The sequence below is a fragment of the Amphiura filiformis genome, chromosome 8 (genome assembly GCF_039555335.1).
Source record: "Amphiura filiformis chromosome 8, Afil_fr2py, whole genome shotgun sequence".
Classification (NCBI taxonomy): Eukaryota; Metazoa; Echinodermata; class Ophiuroidea; order Amphilepidida; family Amphiuridae; genus Amphiura; species Amphiura filiformis.
Genome location: NC_092635.1, coordinates 19,764,323 through 19,783,560, shown reverse-complemented (window position 1 = coordinate 19,783,560; position 19,238 = coordinate 19,764,323). Strand labels below are relative to the sequence as shown.

The following is a 19,238-nucleotide window of genomic DNA, read 5'->3' as shown; positions in this document are numbered from 1 at the left end:
AAAAACTCGATGCAAACACGTTTCGTGAGCAGATATATTTTGATGAAATAAACAAAACACCGTCTTACACAACTTTTAATTAATGATATTCTGGTTGGGAAAAAGTCAGTTTGTAAAAAAAAAAAGGTTTTTGAGTTTTAAATTTGTTTCTCGCGCACTTCGTGCATAACGCAGGTATTATTTATCCATGGTTTTGCTATCTACTGAAGATAGATCGAATGTCGCGAGCGATTGCGTAAAAAACTGGAAACCAAAATTACACCATCAATTTAATTTAAGGTATCTTCAATAGAGAGTAAAAACATGAACTTACCATAACTTTATACCAAAAGAAAATGTCGCGAGACATGCCGTAATTTTCTTGATTCTGGTACCGGTGTCGTCTATAAAGCTCCTGCATTGACTTACATGGTGAATATTAAAATTGAAATATCTCAAGAACGGAATACCGTAATATGCTGGAACAAACTTTGCAATAAACATTTTACATTTCTCTATCGGTTTATTTTATTTGGTGTATGTTGATTGCGTGTGTTTTAGCTGTCAACTGTAAATTTAAATTAGAGAATAAAGGTGTTGTTTTTAGCCGCTGTCGTGCATCTATCGTATCATTTACAGGCGACATCATTATTTTAAGTCGCCTCGTTGTTTTACGCCAAAAACAATGATGTCGCGTGTTATATGAGACAATAGATGCACGACAGCGGCTAAAAACAATACCTTTATTCTACATTCTTAAACACATGAATTCAAATAAATATATTAATCATAAGTATAGTTTGAAAAATATTGTTGATATTGGCTGGGTATAGGACTGATTGATTAATCAAATTTTTTTCGATTCAAATTCAACATACAAAATGACAAAGAAAATATACAAATATAGAGGAGAATGTTGAATTAAAAATCTTGGATTCCCAAAGAAAACCTCCAAAAGGAGTCTTATTTCTATTGGCGTCCAAAGTGAAAATAAATATAGAAATATGAGTAACTTGATGTTGGAGCACAAGAGAGTTGAAGTAACAACAACTACTGATGAACCTGAGACTACTATGAACCATAGAACTGGTGTCTATTAATTAAATTGTCTGTAAAAAATACTATAAAAATAAGTTATAACTGTAACTGTACTTTGTTTATCTCTAAATACACTAGTCTACAACTTCAATAGTTAGTCCATCATCGTCAATTTCACTTTCAAACTTGGGATAACTATCTTCTAAAACCTGGATATCATCAAATACCTCTCCAGTTCTTGCATTCATCTTCTTTAACTTAAATCCAGATGGTTTGAGCTTCAAGTTGTTCAACTTTTTACAAGAGTCATCAGAAGAAGCAGTTCTTTGAGATAACCCTACACCTTCCACTGTAACTTGTGTGTCAACAGGTTGAATAACTTGCTTGTATTTCACTCCTTGCAATGTCAGTGTTCCACCTGGATATAAAGAGGCATTTATGGTTCTGGTATCCACATTTGTTGGTAAAGGAATTCGCCGTTCAAATTCCCTATCATAGCATTTTTCGTCACAACCGCACACATGATGTCCTTTAACAAATGCTTGGTTTCCAACAATTTCTACTGTGATGTCTTCCAAGTTGTAGCCTTCGGGGATCGTCAATTTGCCAATGTCTGATTTAGGTAAATTTCTTGATTTGTGTCTGATATTTTCTTCACGGAAAGATTCCTGTAATTAAAAAAACAACAAGTAAAAACATAATACGGGAATAAAATTCTTCTGTATTTTATAAACGTTGTGTTTCATAAGAACAACCAATTCAAGGTTTTGTTTATGTTTATCGTCAATACCCCAAGACAATTTCGTTATATATAGCGTACATATTAGGCGGTGGGGGAGCCCAAACTAGCACCATTTACTGGGTAGGCAGCTCGATCTATACTGGGCAGAAATTCGACCAATCCCCGGCCAATATTGCACTGCACTGTAATCTTCTTTCGACTTTGAAGCAGGTCAGTTACGACCGATGAGTAAAATGATGCACACGGTCACACCAGATTTGTTTATCTTTGCCTCCTCTCCCTGACGACAGACCTCAGAAACAGTTTAAGAAACAACCCGGGAAAGAGTGGCGTGTGTCCAGTCTTTGAGAGAGCAGCGCGGTTAAGGTCTACTCTGGTGCAGGAGGTCCCTGGTTTGATCCCCAGCGAAGAAAATTTTCGTTCTACTAATTAGCTTACTACTTACCCTTTGCCTTTGTTGCTTTTTCCTCTCCTCTAACTCTCTTTGTCTTTGACGTTCTGCTGCCTCCTGTTGCTGACGCCTTTTGAGTTCTCTTTCTTCTGCCAGACGTTGTCTTTCCATCTCATCTCTTCTCATTCTCTCCTGCCTTTGTCTCTCCAATTGTTGTTGCTCTTCAAGTTGTTTCCTCTCTTCCCTAGCTCGTATCATTTCTTCTTGACGTCTAATCCGTTCTTGTTCTTCCTTCTTGTGTCTGAGTTCCTCTCTTTGCCTTTCAACTCTCTTCGCCTCCTGCTGTCGTTGTCGTCGTCGTTCTTCCTGTTCCAATTGCTGCTGTAATCTTTCACGTTGCAACTGTTCTTCTTTCAAGATTCGTTGCTGTTCTTCCTTGTATTTTCGTTTTCTTCGTTCCTTTTGTGGCCTTCCTTTCTGTCTTGTAAATCTTTCCATTCTCTACGTAATTGATCTTCTCTTTGCTGCAACTGACGCTCTTCGGTGTTGAACTGTATAGACAGAGAAAACAATCAGATATGATTCACAGTCATGTTATAAGTATACCCAATTTGCCAAAAAGCAAATAAATAATAATATAACTTATTATATTGCAATCTAAAATGTCATGTTCCTCTGTTTTTCCCCTCTGGTTCGTCTCATGATTTGACAATCCGTCTACTCGCAAGAGGAGAGTAGTGTTTCGTTATAAAATGTCAGTATGATGTCAGCAATTTTCTTTTATACTAAAACATCCACTTCTATTCAGTACTCAGTAGTTTTGAGAATATTGGGGTCGACTAGGATTATACTCTGCTTACCTGATTTTCAACATCACTTTCCTCATCATATTTTACCCAGCCACCTTGACACGACCGCTGATGATGATGCGGTACCTGTAATGCACTGATTGGATGCGTTCTCGCCAACCCCTGCGTAACTGTAGGCCAAATATCGTCAAAATCATCCCAGAGATTAACACTTAGCGAGGATGGACCTTGCAGAGAACGACCAAATGGATGACCAAAACTGCAAAATGACAAGATTGAATTTTTATATTGGTTACAATACTTTTATTTATTTGGATTAATTTGCTTTGAGCTTAACATATAGGCCGACTTCCAAGCAAAACACGCTTCTTTATATTTGATTGGACTTTTCGATGGGGCATAATTTGAAAATAATTTTGATATCTGTGTCATAAAAAATAACCTTCTGAAGTGGGTCATTGTGCAAACAGCTCAGACGATAAAAGTGAATGTCCCCGGCAAAATTTTGGGCGATTCACCTGTTTTAGCTATATCTTGTTCTCCCCATGTGTGCCATACACCCACCAGCTCTAATTACCACCCCCCACACACACACCCCTACACCCGACCCCACTTCACACATCCCACATAATAATCGTTTAAAAATTGATATCTTTACAAACACTTTAAAAAAGTTAAGACATGTTAAAGGGGCATTTCGTGATCCACAGCCTCATCCCCCCACTTTTCTCAAAAAAAGTTGAGATTTTTATATCACTGGATACCTCTGGCTACATAATGTTTATGTACAAAATATTTCTTGCAGATTAATTCGTTTAGCAAAGATATCGTGAAATTTGAATTTCGTTCTGGTGCACCAGAACGAAATTACAACGTATTGTCTATGGAGCAGTACATACACATAATCATGCATAACTCGCAAACGCAATATCGGAATCAACTGAAATTTTGGGAATATGCTTCTTTCGTGGATATGTACTGAAAATGTCATAAAAAGAGGATGCTAGGATCACGAAATACTCCTTTAACCTTCAAAAAGGTAAAAACATTGAACATCATTGAAATTAAATATTGAAAAAGATGAGTCTTCAAAGGTTCTGCATATTGATTATTTAGTGGATAATAATGTTGCAACGGATTCGTTGCAACATCATTTTTTTGAAGAAATTATCAATCATGATAGAGTTTTTTTTAAATATAAACAATAGTAGTAAGATCATTTGCCGATGATGCTCCGGAATAAAACAAATCCATAAAGGACATAATTATAACAACTTAACAAAAAGTAAAACTAAAATGAGCATTAACTTACTCAAGCAATGGCCATCTCTTCAACGCAGGTTTCCATGAAAGCACTGCACCATCCCCTTGATGCAGGGCAGCTGCACCAAGCAGCAAAACCAACGTTACTTTCGGTAGTAATGTAGTCATCTTGGATGGAGCTTTGTTCTTCTTTCCGACGAGTACTGATCTGAGATGAAGCTGTACACTCAGCTACTATGTTAGTGTGTGACACTATCTGTTAATTGTCCCTCTCTTCTTTTTCAGGGTTTTTGGATTGAGATGGTTCTCTTCAAATAAATGTCTTAATTGCATCTGCTGAGAGTAGAACATGAGTCTTGCTAAATGTCGAAGGCAATTCTAAAAAGCTCTAATATTCAGGTTGATCTCCGTCTTGAAATAATATTGATGATGTGGTTAAAAATACAATGAGAGTTTTCTTTATGTATTTTTCAACATCTAAGAACACGTCATGATAACTTACTTCTCATCCAATCCCAAAAAGCAACGTGTACTTTAGATATATATTTTCACGTGTGCATTCGATTCACACACACACACGAAATAGTGGGCACTATTTCATCATTGTTTACAAACACAAGGGGATCCCAGATTCTTCCGGAAACTTCTAAAAATAGACGCATGACGTAGTTGCGTCTGCGCAGTATTAATTTTGATGACGTAAAGAGAACGGTTCAAAGGTCAAAGGACTTCCCCGCTGATGTTGCATCAGCGTTTCAGCGATGGATATTCCGTAAGCTTACCTGTTGGGAAAAGAAACTGTTACTTTTAGCCTTTATTTTCCAGTTTTCGAAACATGGACTTAAATGACATTTTCCGCTCTTTCTTTGGATTTCGCAGAACACCTCCAAATGGAAACGACGAAGAGTAAGTTGCCGTAAAAAGTGCAATTTTTAATGCAAATTTTTGCAACTTCAAACAAGTCAACTTCAATGCTGCAATACTGCGGAACTCAGTCCTCAATGATAGTCAGTCATTTATCTTTTGGTCGTTATATGACTATCATTTGAGGACTGAGTTGTTACCATACATCTTCCGAGGTGCAGTTTCAGACAATAGCTTGGGATTATTGGGGCAGAGGTTATCTTTTGAATCCTTTCATGACCACTGAAGCATAGTCAAGTCTGCCAAGGACACTCTGCACGAATTGAAAGACCATGTCACCAGAGTCTATGATGTCACTTTCAACAAAAGAATGCATGCATGTGAAAGGTCATACGACACCAATTTGGTGTTTGTTATGACACCAATTTAGTGTTTGTTATGCACCTCGAAATATGTACCTTAAAGTCTGTGTCTGGAACCAGACATACTTCAATGCCGACATTGCCAATGAATGCATTGCAATGCAAGCAAAAGTCCAACGTGTAGCTAACAAGTTTGGTTTTAAACCTGTCAGTGTCTATTTTCCGCACGCAGGTCTGAGATGTCTACCTTAGGGTACACACAAAAAAAATTTTCACATAAATACCACTTCCTACCGTTCCTCACGTCACATGAACTCATGATGAAGATATAATATATGAATTTTATTACAAAACATTATTTGCCTTTATATGGTCTATTTTTGTAAGTTTGAGCACATTTTGAGGATGTAAAATGACCAGATTTTGAGATTTGTGACCATTATCATCGCAGTGTTTTGAATTCTTCCGATAAATTACATTGTAGAGACCAGTGCACAGTGACGTCCAGGGTTCGCAGGTTTTTGCCGCAGGTGAAAAAAAAAACACGGTTTGGCAAAAACTAAAAAAGCGATTTAAAGTTTGGATTTTTGTATCTCAAAGCAAATTATTAAACTTAAACATTAATTTCCTGAGTGTAACAAGGCCAGATTTTAACATATTTCTTTTTAAGAAATTAAAGGCATGCATTTTCATTGCTCAGTTAAAGGAGTATTTCATGATCCTAGCATCCTCTATTTATGTCATTTTTCATTAGATATCCACGAAAAAAACCTATTCCCAAAATTTAAGTTGATTCCGATTTTGCGTTCGCGAGTTATGCATGATGTATTACACTGCTCCATAGGCATAGACAATGCGTTGTAATTTCGTTCTGGTGCACCAGAACGAAATTAAAATTTCTCGATATATTTGCTAAACGAATTAATCTGCAAGAAATATTTAGTACATAAACATTATGTAGCCAGAGGTTTCCAGTGATAAAAATCTCAACTTTTTTTGAGAAAAGTGGGGGGATGAGGCTGTGGATCACGATATGCCCTTTTGAGTAGCTAGTGCATTTTTAAAACTGAAAAGTGGCATATCAAATTCAAAACTTTTTCATTACTCTAGCATCGAATTTTTTTATTTTTTCGGTTTTGTAGTGTCCCTGGACTTAGACCTAAATGCTAGGATCATTCATGGTTGACCTAAAAATTTTTTTTTTAAATCAAAAATTTTTTTGAATTTTGCATGGTGTTTTGTGTTTTTAATATGAAAATTGATACTTTGTTTTCATGTCTTACTCTATTAATGATATCAAAATGCATTGAATTTGAATGCATTTTTATATCATTAATAGAGTATGACATGAAAACAAAGTATCAATTTTCATATCAAAAACACAAAACACCGTGCAAAATTCAATTTTTTTTAAAAATTAACCATGAATGATCCTAGCATTAATAGGTCTAGGTCCAGGGACACTCAAAGCCGAAACAATAATAACTTTAAAAAAATTAAAATTTTTTTTTCAATTTTGAAATTGTTAGAAAATTTAGGGGTGGGACTAAATATACTCGCATCAGTACGGTACTTTAAAATGGCCACAAAGCTTAGCTGCCATCAGGTCATGCTTGTGTGATGCAGGGGGTGTCTGACTGAGGTGGATACCAGGCCACTGTGATCTATTATGATCTGATTGATTTTACACCAAATGAAAGTCCCATAGAGATATGTGCTAAATTTGCCTTGTTACATCATTTTCTTCTTCACAGGAGCGACTCAGCTCTTAGCGACAGCTATGATGGTTGAAGTCAGCCCTTGCCCTCTGGGTGGGGACAAAACAGGTTGACCATCGTTATTTTTAGGATATGCCCTCGAAAGCTACGAGCCTACGATGTCCAGGAATTACCAAATTTATATGCAAAATGATGCCAGTGTTTCTGTATATAAAATAGAAGACAAAGGCTGCTTAAAATCATTAGAAATTACTTGATCTCTCCCATCTGTGGTACACTTGCAGGATTTACAATTACTAATCATGAGTCATGGCCAATTCCAATTTACCCAAAAAATTATGCAAATTTCTGCCCATTTTTATAATGCTTACTTTAGGAATTGAAATTAAGGGTGCACACTGCACAACCATATACTAGTATAATGATGTATATTCATACATAGCGGTAATGCACAAATCAATTGTAGTCCCGGCCCCCCGGGGGCCGGGGATAGCGGGAACCTACCCGGGGATGTAATTTTAGAAACTGTTACAAACATGTACAGTCCCGGCTTAGTCCCGCAGGGTGGGGCACTATTTCTGTGTACATCCCAGGGTACATCCCCAGCCAAGTCCCGCCCCTAGCCCCGGGCACCATGTTGAAGTCCCCATGAGTGTTTCCCAGCATACGACCGGCACAGTTGTGAGTACTCTTCTATTACGCCCGGGTACACTCCCGGGTAGATCCCGGCCTGTTTGAGAGGCATTACATCCCGTACACTCCCCACTACGTCCCTGCACTGCGGGACACATTGAGCTGTTACATCCCGGCCAAGTCCGGCTCGGACCCCACTATTGCCAGGCCCTGGGGCCGGGACCTAATTGATTTGTGCATAAGCGTAAATAGGAAGCAATTTTAGACTTCTCGCTACTCAATTTTAGTACACTCACGGGCGCTTTCACCGGGTCAACCGGCGTCTTCAGCGGATGTTATTGCTCTGAAGTTATGTTGTTGCTAGTGATGTTGTTGGAACACCTCCGATGACGTCATAGATGTAGATGACGTCAAGCTTGAAGATGTGGTGGCGCCCCCTTGGTTCCGGGGGGTCAGGAGGTTGTCCCAAACAGGGTCGATATCTAACCCTTTGTCACGGTTCAGTCTGGGTCTTTTGGTTCTGATATGGATGGCTTCCAAGACCCTACGAGGGAAGTCCTTAGACTCCCTCTCTAACACTTTCACGTTTTCCCAGTCAATCTGGTGCCCTTTGCTCCTGTCAATATGTTCCTTGATTGCTGACTTAGAACTGGCGCTTTGGATTTATGTTCTGTTAGCCTCTTTTCGAGCTTGCGTCCAGATTCACCAATGTATAAGGAGTCACAGTCTTTGCAAGGGATGCTATACACAACACCAGATTGTTTCTCTTGTTCAGTTTTGTCCTTTACTAATACTAGTATTTGGTAGTTCCAATAATTGGAACTCACGGCTCAAACGTTAGAAATTTGTAGTTACTACAACTAAGTATTTGGTGATGTGAAATCTTATTGATCATACAATTTATGTTTTTGAATTTCAGATTTCCAAGAGGAGGAAATGAACCATTTGGATTCTTTGGCCCAGGATTTGATCACCACGGAAATGATGATGATGATGAGAATGACAATGATGATGGTATGACAGGAAGAAGAGGAGGTTTTGGACGGGGTAGTCATCAGTCAGATCCATTTGCTGATCTAGAAAGAGAAACTCAACAAATGTTCAGACATTTTGAGGAGATGTTTAAAAACTTTGGATTATCAGATTTCCACTCTGGTAAGTTACTAGTCTACTTCATAGCCCCATTTTATTTGAAATTTATGTATTCTGATATCAACTATTATCTCACAGTGAAAATACATTCAGACTTTTTTTTTCTGGGCAGCGCGGTCACTAAGGATGTGCTGTATTTGTGGTAGGGCTCAGCGTGGGTGAATTGTAATTCAATTGGGACTCAAATAATATACACATCATGTGCATGTGTTTTTGTGGATTTTTAGGCACTTAAAGTTCAAACACTGATTTGAAACAAGTGTGGCTTTTCTGATCATGCCTAAGGGCACATATCTTTGTAAAGTTTAGTTTTTTAATTCATCAGTCTGCATTTGTAGCTCAAAAATGTTGCCATATAACTTTTGTGTGTGGGGTGTGTGTGGGGGGGGGGGTGGAAAGATAAATTTTGTGTAGTGGTGTGGAAAAGTAATGTGTGTGTACAAGGGCTAATGTTTTTTTTACAGCTAGTGATTGAGCATGCAGTACAACAGCTCTCACACCTCATTGTTTTTTGTTTCTGTGCTGTTTCTGAATGGAATTTTGAACTAATTTTGGAACCAGTTGCTCACTATAACATCTAGCATCTACTGGACATTTTATATATGATATTTACAAGTGGATTTGTGAGTTTTTTAGCGTTTTTATGTACTCTTGTATAACTTTGAGACTATAATATACAGTAATATACATGTATAGGCTATACACATGTATACAACAGAGCCTTGAATTGCTCATCATATTGGGTGACCATGCATGCCCAGAGTAATCCTCCTCACGGACATCTCTATTATGGCAGTGATTCAACTCAGGGCGATGTTACTTCATAAGGGCAATGTCGGAGATTATAGGGCACAATCGATGGGGAGAGATGAGGTCCGACCAGGTCCGACCGAGACTCCTACACAGGTTACGCTCCCTGTGGAGGGGCGGAACCAAAATGGCTGATGTGGAGACTAAGCCAGTTTGCGTCGGTCTGATACTCGTCTTTGACCATGCGCAGATCTGGCTGGTCAGGAAGATATTTAATATCCCGAATTTATAATATGCCTCCCAGTTCCATCTATAACCGATTTGCTAGAGAATATTTGTTACCATGTTTAATAAATTCGTATTAATCGTATAATAAAATGTGGCCAAATGTATATTTGTGTACATAGTGTGTGGATCCACTCTTCTACGGACTTGGCTACTAAGCATGTCGGGAAGGATATGGCGGTATGCTGACCTGGGTCAATATGTTCTGAGCAGATGAGGTCCGACCAATTGCCTACGACCTTGTGTGCGATCATGTGTAACAGGCAATTCCCGATAATAATAGATGTTCCCTGTTCAACTTACGAGGGGCGGTCAAAAAGTTCGTAGAACTCGGTATGCTACTTTGTCGCATGGTGTTGAGTTTGGTCTCATTTGAAAGCTTGTTCCTTCAAAACATTACTGCAAAGATATTAGATTTTTGCATCACTGTATGTGGGCAGGACACTCTTCAGAGGAAGCCTACCTCCATGAATTCACAGGTACTACCAGAAGTGAATACATGGTCATTATGGAAATTTCTCCGGACGGCGGTGAAAACACAAATGAAATTTAACAATGTACAGTTGCTGTAAATGGTAATGAAGCCCTTGGTATTCAACAGCAACGAAATAGTTCTTAGAGTTCAAGAATGGAATGAGCGTCCTTGAAGATCATCTAAGGTCCAAAAGACTCGCTGACGTCACCACTAATGATATACGTGCTGGTACAGTGGCATTGATAATGAATAAAGAGCCAAATAAGAAAGTTGAGATAGCCAAAACATATGACAACTCTGATGAATGTGTTTTCAACATTAATCCATTAACATTGGGTATTCCAGGGTGTCTTCTAGATGGGGTCCCAGAATCTTCATGTACAAAATTTATACCAATTGACATATTCAGGTCCACACCTTCTATACACTTAGAATGAGGACTGAGGCAAGTTTAATCTATATGTGGCTAAAGGTGATAAGACATACATTAATCACTGGAATTGCGAGTGCATTTGGTGGAAGCACCTGGATTTCACACCCCTAAGAAGATCATCACTCGGTCACCATAGTGCAAGGCCTTCGTCGCTGTTTCTGAGATGCAGGGAGAGTCTTGATGACAGATCATTTGCCAAATGAAAGTACAATCATAGGCATATATTATACAAGTTTGATAGCAAAATTGAGGCAAGCCATCATGTGAAGAAGGTTGATGGTAGGAATGTGACTGTTCTCGGATTGTGTCCTGTATGCTATTCTTAGTTTGTCAAGCTGCCAGTCATGACAGAGGGGTCAGTTAACTAAAGTAACCACATTGTGGTTCAGACATGGCCTCCAGTTAGTGAAACCTATTTTAGAATTTTAAGTCCTACCTTCATAATATCAGGTTTGCTGGTGATCAAAGCTGGTGAGCCTTCACTGAAGAGTGGCTCAAGGAGCTATCAGAAGACTTCCATTTTGTTGACATAAAAGGTTTCAAGAAAAATTGCGACGGGTGCATTAAGGTTTTTAGTGACCATGCTCAAGAGTGAGATAGAACGAATTTGGCTAGTACTCTTTCAAGTACCTTGTTCTACGAACTTATTGACCGCCCCTCGTACCTTGCTATTGTGTTGTTTCATCAATGAATATCAAAGTGATCAGTTTACTACATTTATCATAAACAGTGCTGTTAAGAAATCTACTACTCAGTCATGGACTGAGAAACGGTTTGTTGGAAGAAACCTTGCCTATAACTCAAACTCAAGCGCCACTTTCCGTTACCGGCTTCTACTTTCCGGTGATATCAATCCCAACCCCGGCCCTTTCAATGACAATAGTGAGTCAGTAAATACACATTCTGGCACTCCAACCTCTGCAGGTAGTAAGCAACATACAATTACTTATAGTCGTGAAGCCCTTTTCAACTTGATCGGAACTTATCGCTTGCCTATTAATGATTGGCAGAAGATCAAAGACCTTAAACTTAATGCTAGTCGTCCAACTACTTGAAAGAAGAACCATTTGCGTAAAGCGAAACAAGAACAATTCTGACTCTAACATAAGGCCTACATGTGATGCAGGGACATCGGTCCTCAATTGTGACTTGCCTAAGCCTAACCTAAATTTAGATCCAACATCATGCTACGATGCCAACAAAGCTACGGACTGGCTAGATTGTGTTCAACAAGCCAAAGGTCTTCGAATTGCTCACCTCAACATTGTGACCGTTCTTGGAGAATTGAACTGCAAAATTGATATGCTTAGAATGGCACTTGCCAAAAAACCTATTGACATTTTATGTTTAAGTGAAACTAGACTCTCTGCAAAAATAGATTGTAATGAGATTGCTATTAATGGGTATACCATCTACCGTAACGATAGAACACGTAGAGGTGGTGGAGTGGCAATCTATGTTTCTAATGATCTCCAAAGTGTATATAAACCTGATTTTGAAAGTGACAGTATTGAAAGTGTGTGGACTGAAATTCAGTTGCCAAAAACAAGATCTGGACAAAATTAACTGGAGGAATTTGTATTTAAGCAGAGATCCAGAAGTGGCTTGGTCTATCTTCAAAGATAATTTCATTCAGGTGGCAGATAGACATGCCCCAAAAGTAGAAATTCGTATTAAAGGTAACCTTCCACCATGGTTTAACAAAGATATTTTGTCTTTATCCAATGATCGTGATTTTTCTAAACGAATTGCTCAAAGAAGTGGTAAATCTAGTGACTGGGATGTGTATCGTAATAAGAAAAATGAAACTAATAATGTTATCAAGAATGCTAAGAAATCGTATTACACAGATACAATTGAGCAGAGCAAACATGATGGTAAAAAGTTATGGAAAACAATTAAATCTATTCTTCCATCAAAGACCTGTGAAAGTGTTAATGAAGTTGTTGTAAATGGTAAAAATATTAATGATCCCAAAACAGTTGCTAATGCTTTTAATGTTTTCTTTACTGAAATTGGTAATAAGCTTGCTCAAAACTTTGAGAATGGAGATGGTGATGATGTTTGCAAATCTGTTGATTACTCCACCGTTCCTTTCAAATTTAAGGAAATTGATGAGGATTTCATTCTGAAACAACTTTCCTCACTCCAATCAGGCAAAGCCACCGGCATTGATGACATTAGCTCCCGGCTTCTAAAAGCAGGTGCCAACAAGATCTCTAAACCTCTTGCCTACATTTTAAATCTTACCATCCTCACCACCTCCATTCCCAAGGAGTGGAAAAAGGCAATTGTTTCACCCATATTTAAAGCGGGGAAGAAGTCAGATTGCAGCAATTACAGACCTATTTCGGTCCTTCCTGTCATCTCTAAAATTCTTGAGCGTGCTGTCCACACCCAAGTGTATGAATATCTTCAACATAATGGGCTCTTAACAACTGCGCAATCTGGCTTCAGACCCGAACATTCTACACTTACTGCAATAACTGATGTTACTGACTATATTTTTAACAACATGGATAGAGGTGAAGTTACTGGGGCTGTATTTTTAGATTTTAAAAAAGCATTCGATACGGTGTCTCATACTGTTCTTCGCAAACTGTCCTGGTGTGGAATCAAAGACACTGAGTTGGGATGGTTTTCAAATTATTTGAAAGGTCGTGAGCAAACAACTCTAATTGATGGTGTGCAATCTGATCCGCAACCAGTAACAGTCAGTGTGCCTCAAGGCTCAATATTGGGGCACCTTCTTTTTATGTTATTCATAAACGATCTTCCCAACGCAATGAACAAAAGTAAGGTTGTCTCATATGCTGACAACACTGCAGTTTTGTTTAGTTCAAACAATAAGTCTGAAATTGAGCATGGTTTAAACCAAGATCTTGAGCATGGTTTAAACCAAGATCTAGACCATATTTCTAAATGGATGAACACCAACAAATTAACACTTAATGCCTCTAAAACAAAGGTTATGACTTTTGGAATACACCAAAGAACTAGAAAAATGGGTGACTTGGAAATAAAAATCAATAATGAAGCTCTTGAGAATGTGAATGAGTTTAAATATCTTGGTATGTGGTTTGACCCGCAACTTAAATGGGATAAGCATATTGAAAAAATGGCTGGCAAAATATCACAAAAACTTGGTGTTTTAAAAAGGTTATAGTTGGTATATTGATCAATACACTCGTAATATTTTATGTAATGCTATCATCTTGCCTCACATCGACTACTGTTGTACAATTTGGTCAACTGCCGCAAGTAAATATATTAATCAGATTCAAGTCTTACAGAACAGAGCAGCCAGACTGACTCTTGGGTGTAAAGTTAGGGATTTACATGTGAAGGATTTGTACAAACAACTCAATTGGATGAAGGTAAATCAGCGGGTTGATTATTTTAGAATTATTCTTATACGTATAAATGTATTAATAATGTGGCTCCTGAGTACCTGAGGGACAACATTCACTCACAAATAAACATTCACTCATACAACACTAGATTTGTTGCAAATAAAATGTTTTTCATTCTTCTGTTCATACTGAAACTGGTAGCGTTCCTTCAGGTACTCTGGAACAACAGCATGGAATAACCTCCCGGACAATTTTAAACAAATAAGCAATATTATTAACTTTAAAAAGTCGCTCAAGGAGCACATTTTACAAACCTAACTAGTCTATCCTGTTTATAGTCTCATGTGTTTTAATCTTTTAAATATTTTATGGTATTAATACTAGTACTCTGTATATATTATGTAGTTTGTAATTTTATAATATTTATTTGTTTTATATCTTGTATTATTGGTGCAATGACTTTCTAAGTGTATTTTACATTTATTTCCTTGTAAATCATTTGTTTATGTTTTATTGTATCGAGGGCCCCTGTGGAAAGCAGTGCTTGCACTGATCAGGGTTTACCCTCATTAAAGATGTCATTAAATAAATAAATGTTATGCAAATACACAGTTATATGTATAAAATGTTCACAAACAGTCACTGTGCAAAGAGAAATGCAAAATCATACCACTATTATATCTATTCTCAGCTTAAATAGTAAGTCCAGATGAACAGATTAAATATCCATTACTATATCTTTTGAGTATCACATACACAGTCACTTTGAAAAGAGAAATGCATTATCATACCACAAATTAAATATTTTTGTTCGTTTTGCATGTTCTGATATGTAGAGCCACCGAGCATTGAAACCACACCAAACAGACGAAGGATATCCCCTAGAGATGAGATGTTAAAACAACCAGATGAGCTGAAAGAATCCACCACAAGAAGAGAAGATCATCAACCTGAATCTAAGCAGGATAAGGAGAGTCCAGTCAAGGTAAGTCAGATATGAGCTGTGGTGTATCTGAGCTAGCTGTTAGGATATGCAATAATCAGGGCTGTCAACTGATTGAAATTGCTTGGCGTGAGACAGAGGCGTACCGGGCTTAGCCAACTCCAATTTGAGCCACGGTGCTCGAGAATGTGAAAAGCGGGGTGGGGGGGGGTAGGAGTAACAAAACATGACGATGCGTGAGATTTTACTCATTTTCCAGCTTTTTGCGTGAGATTTACTTCCTAGGCGTGAGATTATACTACCTTGGCGTGAGAAAGTGACCCAATGCGTGAGACTCACGGCCAATGCGTGAGAGTTGACAGCCCTGCAATAATTATCTCTCTTCACACAGGTGTCAACTGCAGACGACAAGTTTCAATATTTTTTTAATTCAGAAATTTCAGAATTGTACATTGCATGAAAAATGCATTAAAATGAGTACAAACATTTGATACGGTGTTCTCCACAGTGAGTTGACAAAAAGTAAATAATTTTGGGTTAATGCTTGTATGGATCCTTGAAATATGTCACCAAATTTCAATCTGTAATCTGTTGTATTTTTGTTTCAGTTTGGGGATGCATTTAGGTCTCCTTGGCAATGGAATATACCATCATTACCGTCAGCATCTCAGGAAGACAAAGGTAAATGTGGGTGTGGGGTGTGTGTGTGTGTGTGGGTGATGACTTGTAATCTATAGATATGATTACATGAGATCTTAGCTCTACATTACTGTAACACAGGTACTCTATCCCTTCCCATAGCCTTTAAACATAAGTGTCCCATGTTAAATGGCAGTGTTTATAGAGTAAAGAAGTAAACATTTTGTAATTGTATTTACCTGCATACCTCTCAAGATTCCCAATTTTTCATCACAAGGTCCATTCCTGTGTTGCTTTTAATACTACACTATGTTCACCATGTTAAATGTTCATTTGTTTAGACTGTCACCAGGCAGTAATGCCATCATAGTCAGACTGTTGTAGAAATCAAAACACAATATAAAAATTGATAATGATAACTACAAAAGCAAAAGAATTAAGGTAGCAGTTGTGTTCACCCCTGTATATCCTAAATAAATACAAATGTGTCAAAATTAAAACATGCAGCCGATGCCTGTACTCTTTAGGTCTGATTTAAGACCTTCTTTGTTGAAGAATTCAAGAAACTGTGATCCAAAACCTAATGAAGGTATGAAATAAAAAGTTGCACTTTTGTGTTCTAATCAACGTAAGCTAATCAATGAAAGCATGCCCTGAGCACGGCGCTAGTTATCTTGTTCGCGAACACTTTGTGTACAAATCAATAGGACATGCAATGTGGCAAACTGCAACTTTTAAATTTGAATCTTCTTTGGGTTTTTGGATCGTTGTGTCTTTATTTCTTAAACAAGTTCAAAGAATGAGGTCTTAAATTCGAGCTAAAAGATGCAGCTATTGGCTGTTGGTTCCAATTATGACATATCTGCCTTTGTTTAGGATATACAGGGGGTGAACGTAACTGGTACCTTAATTATTTGGCTTACTGTAGATGGTGTGCTAAAGATGTGGCTACCTAAGATGTCACCCAGATTATTTACAAAGCTCATATCAACAGAAACAAAACCCTGGAGCTGTATCTAACATACTCGGATGTTTTCTATTGAACAGATCTTGATGAGCAAGTAAAAGATGGCAACTTGGATGAGTTACTGAAGCCTAAACAGCAGCAACCACACCCTGGATTCTTCTCAAAAGGTTTCTCAAAAAGTATATCAATACAGACAATCAGGAAACCTGATGGGGTAAGTAATGGAAGGAATAAATAAGTGAAAATTGCATTTTTTGTCAATAGTCATGGACGGTCAACCTGGGAAGAACTTAGGAATGCCATTAAGGATGTGTGCATGCCACAAAAACATGTGACATCCAAAACATACATGTGTACTAATAAATTTGACTAAGTGAGCCTCATCTATGTATTCGCTGTCGTAGTGCACGTTAGATTATGACCGTTGCTAGGTCAACTGGATCACGCTTTCTTTGTTTCGAACCACTGATCGAAATGATCACAACACAAAGCCTATGGTATATCAAAATTCGGAACAGTTGTATAAGCTCAGGCTTAGACCAGTAACCAATGGTTACTAACGTGCACTACGACAGCGAATTAACAGTAAATAAATTTGGTGTAAACAAGAAATTGCTGGCAAGTAAGCATCCTGGAAGCTGGTGATGAGCACCCAATGGGAAATCGAGCATCTCAGAAACAGCATGTTAAAACACTGCTTCTTTGCCAACAGATGCAGGTGCTGGTAGAAGTAAATTTCTGCTTCCCGGCACAATAAGTAGTGCCTATCCCCTTTATAATGATTTTTAGTCCATGCAGAACACCAAATACATTTAAAGCTTACCAACTGATTTCACATTTCTTCTCATTCCTGTTGCAGACAATAGAACAAAGGCGTACGGAGAAAGACTCGGATGGCAATGTAACAACGACTGTAACAACATCACAAGATGACAACCAGACACCAGTATTAATCAACCCCACTCAACCTAGGCCAAATCAACCTCCATCACTTTGGTCCAGGCATCATCCACCTGATGATGGAGGGTCACAAGAACAATCTTTGTTTGATAAATTCTTTGGATCATGGAGTCGATGAGTGTGGACTTGACATAATATGAACAAGAATTTATTTGAATAAAACAAGACTTTGAATCTGTAATGTCAGAGTGGAAATGATTGCACACCACAGATTGTCTGATTGTAATTATGCTATACTTTGGTTCATGTTAAGTTCAGTAGTGATGTGGGTGCTCTGCCTGGTTGCAGTATCAAATAGCACAGAGCGTGACGCACAAGTCGCATACAATGGTGGTTTATCAGCATGCTTGCAGGGCAACCACCAAAAAGCATTGACATCAATACTGACTTGAGATGAACCAAAGTATATACTGTTGTGCAATGTGCAATGCAAGGAGACAATTGCCACCCAAATTGATTTTGAGATTCAGCCATCTGGACTTCCTAAACCTCAACTTCTTGATCCTCCCTACATAGTTGAGGTGCCAAGCAGCAAGGGGGGGTGGTGTCTGCAGGCCAAGTCTGATGAAGTCCATTGACAAAGGCACATATATTTACATTATTGGAAACAAACACACACTAAAAGTGTAAAGTTTGTTGGATGTGTGTTGAAATAATCTGGAGGTATACTGTTTGTCCTCCATGAGCCATGTGAACACACAGCAGGTTATCATTCCTTTCCATCATGCAATTTGTTGCAATGCACCATGGGAATTCTGTTATAATCCATCATATTCAAGCATCTGTCAATGTTTTCCATTTGTGTGCTACTTTCTTGGGTTAAAAAATTCACCTAGATTTGGGAAGCATATCCAATATTTTGATGGGGTGGGGGAGTGGTTCAAACAATCATCCCCCAATGTTGATGCCTGTTTATGGGTTTCTGAGAAAATTAACCCCATATTTGGTAATTTTAGCTTATAAAATTCCAATTTTTGTTCCCTTCACACAATTTCACTTTTGCTTCATATTTCACCAGTTTAGCTTTAATATGCCAAAATTATCGTAAACATATTTTGGTGACAAAAGGTGCTGCATTCACTATACTTCCCAAGAAATTTTAATCAACCCGAATGTCAAAAAGAAATCTACACCACTGCCTTTATTATACCTGACAGATAGATCACACACACTGTGAACACCATTTTGTTCTTTATGCATGTATTTCAAGAATGAGTGTGTGAAATAAAAATGTTTAACATGAAAACCTGAATTTTCTTTGTGACTTGTCTACTTTCTTCTTACCTACTGAAATTAGTTCACAATGTAAAAGCTGAGCTCAACAAATAACATGAGTAGATCCTACTGATATCCCATCTTAAAAACATGGCACTATTCATTATAACAGGCCCCTGACAGTAAATTTCGCTTCCATTTAAATGGACGTATCATGCTAGTTTGTAAGTGGGCAATAGTTGGATAGTAAAAAGTCAAGTGGGCCTA

At 38.0% G+C, this 19,238-nt stretch overlaps 2 protein-coding genes across 2 annotated transcripts; one reads left to right on the top strand and one right to left on the bottom strand.

Moving 5' to 3' along the window:
• Window positions 1-1,145: 1,145 nt before the first annotated feature.
• LOC140158771 (uncharacterized) lies at window positions 1,146-4,716 on the bottom strand. Its single transcript, XM_072181983.1, has 4 exons — window positions 4,272-4,716; window positions 3,011-3,218; window positions 2,205-2,701; window positions 1,146-1,685 (listed from the first exon to the last, which is right to left on the bottom strand). The coding sequence occupies exons 3-4, from the start codon at window positions 2,646-2,648 to the stop codon at window positions 1,152-1,154; spliced, it is 978 nt and encodes a 325-aa protein (XP_072038084.1). The 5' UTR covers window positions 2,649-2,701; window positions 3,011-3,218; window positions 4,272-4,716; the 3' UTR covers window positions 1,146-1,151.
• Window positions 4,717-4,940: 224 nt separating this feature from the next.
• Window positions 4,941-19,008, top strand: LOC140158769 (HCLS1-associated protein X-1-like). Its single transcript, XM_072181982.1, has 6 exons — window positions 4,941-5,128; window positions 8,719-8,954; window positions 15,084-15,232; window positions 15,799-15,871; window positions 16,877-17,010; window positions 17,656-19,008. The coding sequence occupies exons 1-6, from the start codon at window positions 5,058-5,060 to the stop codon at window positions 17,872-17,874; spliced, it is 882 nt and encodes a 293-aa protein (XP_072038083.1). The 5' UTR covers window positions 4,941-5,057; the 3' UTR covers window positions 17,875-19,008.
• The last annotated feature ends 230 nt before the right edge of the window (window positions 19,009-19,238 follow it).